General features: G+C 52.9%; 1 protein-coding gene across 1 annotated transcript; it reads right to left on the reverse strand.

Moving 5' to 3' along the window:
- Window positions 1–1,529: 1,529 nt before the first annotated feature.
- Window positions 1,530–3,142, reverse strand: PCBP1 (poly(rC) binding protein 1). The gene has a single exon (XM_007113453.3). The coding sequence runs from the start codon at window positions 2,946–2,948 to the stop codon at window positions 1,878–1,880; it is 1,071 nt and encodes a 356-aa protein (XP_007113515.1). The 5' UTR covers window positions 2,949–3,142; the 3' UTR covers window positions 1,530–1,877.
- Window positions 3,143–3,543: the final 401 nt, after the last annotated feature.

Consider the following 3,543-nt stretch of genomic DNA (forward strand, 5'->3'; position numbering starts at 1 on the left):
GGAAGATCCCACATGCCGCGGAGCGGGTGGGCCCGTGAGCCATGGCCGCTGAGCCTGCGCGTCCGGAGCCTGTGCTCCGCAACGGGAGAGGCCGCAACGGTGAGAGGCCCGCGTACCGCAAAAAAAAGAAAAAAAAAAAAAAAAAAAAAAAAAAAAAATTTAAATTCAGGTTTAACTCCAGGACTTGGGCTTTTAGGGACTAACTGCCTGACTCCGCAGTGGGTATAAAGTACATGGTAGACGCCAATCTTATCTCCAGGGACCCTCGGAACTAGGTCTGTACCTCCAAAAAGGAGCAGTTGCCCTGTGGAGAAGAAACCTCAACAAATATTTATGGTGGCGAATCTCCCCTCCCACAGGAATTTCTGCTGTTGGTGATCTCCCACAGTGCCTGGTTTGAACAACACACTCTGGCACCTAATCGTCTATTGTCCTAATCTGCTGTTTCTAGTGTTTTTGCCTAATGGTGGAAAAATGTTCTTCTCTCATCAGTTTCAGCCTAGACCCACTGGCTGACATGAGGCTGCTAGGCCTTTACAGCAAGACCTTCCTACTCCACTGGTGAAGAGAATCAGCGGCACTCACATCTAAGGACCTTTTGGAGTTTTGCTGAAAATGCAGTCTTCTGATTAGATTTGGGGTCGGACCCAGGAATCTGCATTTTTTAACACTGAGGTCATTCTTAGGCGGTTGTCAATGATCAGCCTACATTCCTGCCTGTGTGGACTGCCCCATTTAGGCAGAATTATTTCCTGGTACAATGATTTCTCTAAACATTGCACACAGCAGGAGAATTAGAAGCTGGCCTCCTTTGTTTCTGGGTAGCCACTTGGCAGGTGTAATAACATCCTCTTGACAGGCCGCTTGCCACAGGTGCATGCGCGACACATGCGCCCCGCTGCTACCATCCCCCATTCAGTCTTGCTGCCCAACCAAGCCCACTATCCCTACCACCACCCTGTAGCAGCTACCCTCTCCCAAGCCCTTAGACCCACCCAGCCCCTTTCCCTTCCCCCACCTCAGCCCCTCCCTTCCCCCCCAGCCCAGCCCTTCCCTCCCCCACCTCTTCTCCGGGTCCCCCAGGCTCCTCCCACCTTAGAACGTTTTTTGTTCCTGGCTAAGAGTTTTGCACGTGAGATTGAGGGCGGGGCTGGTGGGACTAGAGGACACACTGCCATTCATCAGAGGTCCTACCGAGTGGGCATACTCTTTCCATCTGAGAAACCCCTTATGTTTCCTACCAGAGAAATGGGCAAAGGCCTCTCTCTGGAAACTGGCTGGAGGGATGTCACTCTCCAAGAGACCCCCACTGTCTCTACAAACGTACCAAAGCAGGCCCAGCCTGCCATGTTCCTTTGTTGGGATGGAAAGGGAATGGAATCTTACCAGTAAGGTGAAAAGGGCTGGAGAAAATACCAGGGACGGGCCCACCCTTCTCCCGACAAAAGCCTAACACTAGAAGGGAAGAAAAGAAATGCACCAACAAAGAGTTTAAGATAGTAGTTCCCAGGTTTTTCAAATATGAAGCATTTTTTAACCAATCCATTTTTTAATTTTTAAATTCTTGACATTACAGAACTAAACTGAAATTTATTAACATTCCACTCTTACATTTCTTATCGACAAACAGAAATAAAATTCATGACCCAAAAACCCAAAACAAAACTAAAAACAGGGAAAAGCTTATAAAACTAAATATGGATCCCAGCATTAACAGCTGAACAGAGAATGTGATTTTTAAATTCTTAGCGGATGATAAAGTTGTGTAGAAACTGAACACTTACAAATTATTTAAAACCTGGAATCACTGACCAGAAATTACACAGTTGGATCATGGGAAAACAGCAGAAAGGGGTTATGAGGGAACCTACACTGTTCTAGCTGCACCCCATGCCCTTCTCAGAGGAAAGCCTGGCATTGATTAGATATTGGGCCAGACTAATACTGGCAGCAGAACCAGTGATAGTAACCTGCCTACCAGAAGAGCCTTCCACTGGGTTAGCAATTTTGATCTGGGCCCCGGACATCTGGCGGATCTCATTAATGTTGGCGCCTTGGCGCCCGATTATGCAGCCAATTAAGTTATTTGGAATGGTGAGTTCATGGGTAGTTTGAGTAGATGCATCCAAACTTGCCCAATAGCCTTTCACCTCTGGAGAGCTGGAGTCAATTCCGGCGAATCCGGTCCCGCCGTGCATCATGGCAAAGTGAGACTGTTGTCTTGCCACCTGGTTCAGCTTGGCCAGATCGAGCGGAGAAATGGTGTGTTGTCCTTGAATCGAGTAGGCATCTAGAGGTGGTCCCTCCAGGTCATGGGTGGCGTGAGGGTAGCCAGCAGCGTCGCTGCACCGATCTTGGCCGCCCGCGCAGATCACTGGAGAGCTGGCCGGCATGGGCTGGTACGGAATGGTCATGACTCTCCCTTGCGGAGACTGGGAGAGCGTCTCCAGCATGACCAGGCAGATCTGCTTGACACACTCGGTGACAGACTGCGGCACGCCAGCAATGGTGATGGCCCGCTCGGTGGAGTTGGGCAGCATATCCCCCGCCACCTGGACCTGGGCCCCCGTACTCTCGCGGATCTCTTTGATCTTACACCCGCCTTTCCCAATCAGGGAGCCGCACTGGGTGGCCGGCACCACCAGCCTCAGGGTGACCGGGGGCCTGCTGGCCGCCGTGCTGTTGGTCATGGAGCTGTTGATATCTTCTTCCAGCTTGTCGATGATCATAGCGAAGGCCTTAAAGATGGCATTGGTGGGGCCGGTCAGAGTGATGATTCTCTCCGGGCAATTCCCCTCCGAGATGTTGATCCGCGCGCCACTCTCCTCGCGGATCCTCTTAACCGACTCCCCTTTCTTCCCAATGATGCTTCCTACTTCTTTTCCGTGCATAAGCAGCCGAATGGTGAGAGTCACATTTAGTCCACTTTCAGTCACACCGGCATCCATGGCGAGCGGCGGGCGGCGTTCGGGGGAGTTGGGCTCGTTACGTGGTCAAGTCTTTGGTGGCTGGCTGGGGGAGGGGAGGTGTAGGCCCAAAACTGCCGGCGCGAGGCGAGCGAGGGCCGCGGGAGCGAGCGGGCGCGGGCGGGAGGCCGCGGCGTCGTCGCAGGGGCGGGCGGCGGCGGCGGAGGGGGCGAGCGGGGCCGGGAGCGGCGGGCGGGCGGGTGGGCGAGGGCGCGGCGGTGGCGACTCCGGCGGCAGCCTCGGCGGTCTGGGCGGGGCGGGAAGCCCGCTTTCAACCCCGCGTACCCTCTGACCCCGGAAGTGCTTGCTGCGCAGGACCCCTTGAAAAAAAATGAGGACCCGTCCTTTTTAGGTCACAAGATTGCGCCAACCCCCATAGAGTAGTTTTTAAAATACACTTTTAACAGACTAGCATTGAAGAGAAATCCCCGGTAGGCAGAAGCTGTGAGTCCGGCAAAATTTTAAAATGAACATGTATTTTATTAACCCCAGAGGCGCCGGCAGATGTTTGGAAACGGTAGTGTTGTGCGCGGAGGCGACACATTATTTTCCCGCCCTACAAAAGCGGTTTAAGCGC

The sequence above is a fragment of the Physeter macrocephalus genome, chromosome 12 (genome assembly GCF_002837175.3).
Source record: "Physeter macrocephalus isolate SW-GA chromosome 12, ASM283717v5, whole genome shotgun sequence".
Classification (NCBI taxonomy): Eukaryota; Metazoa; Chordata; class Mammalia; order Artiodactyla; family Physeteridae; genus Physeter; species Physeter macrocephalus.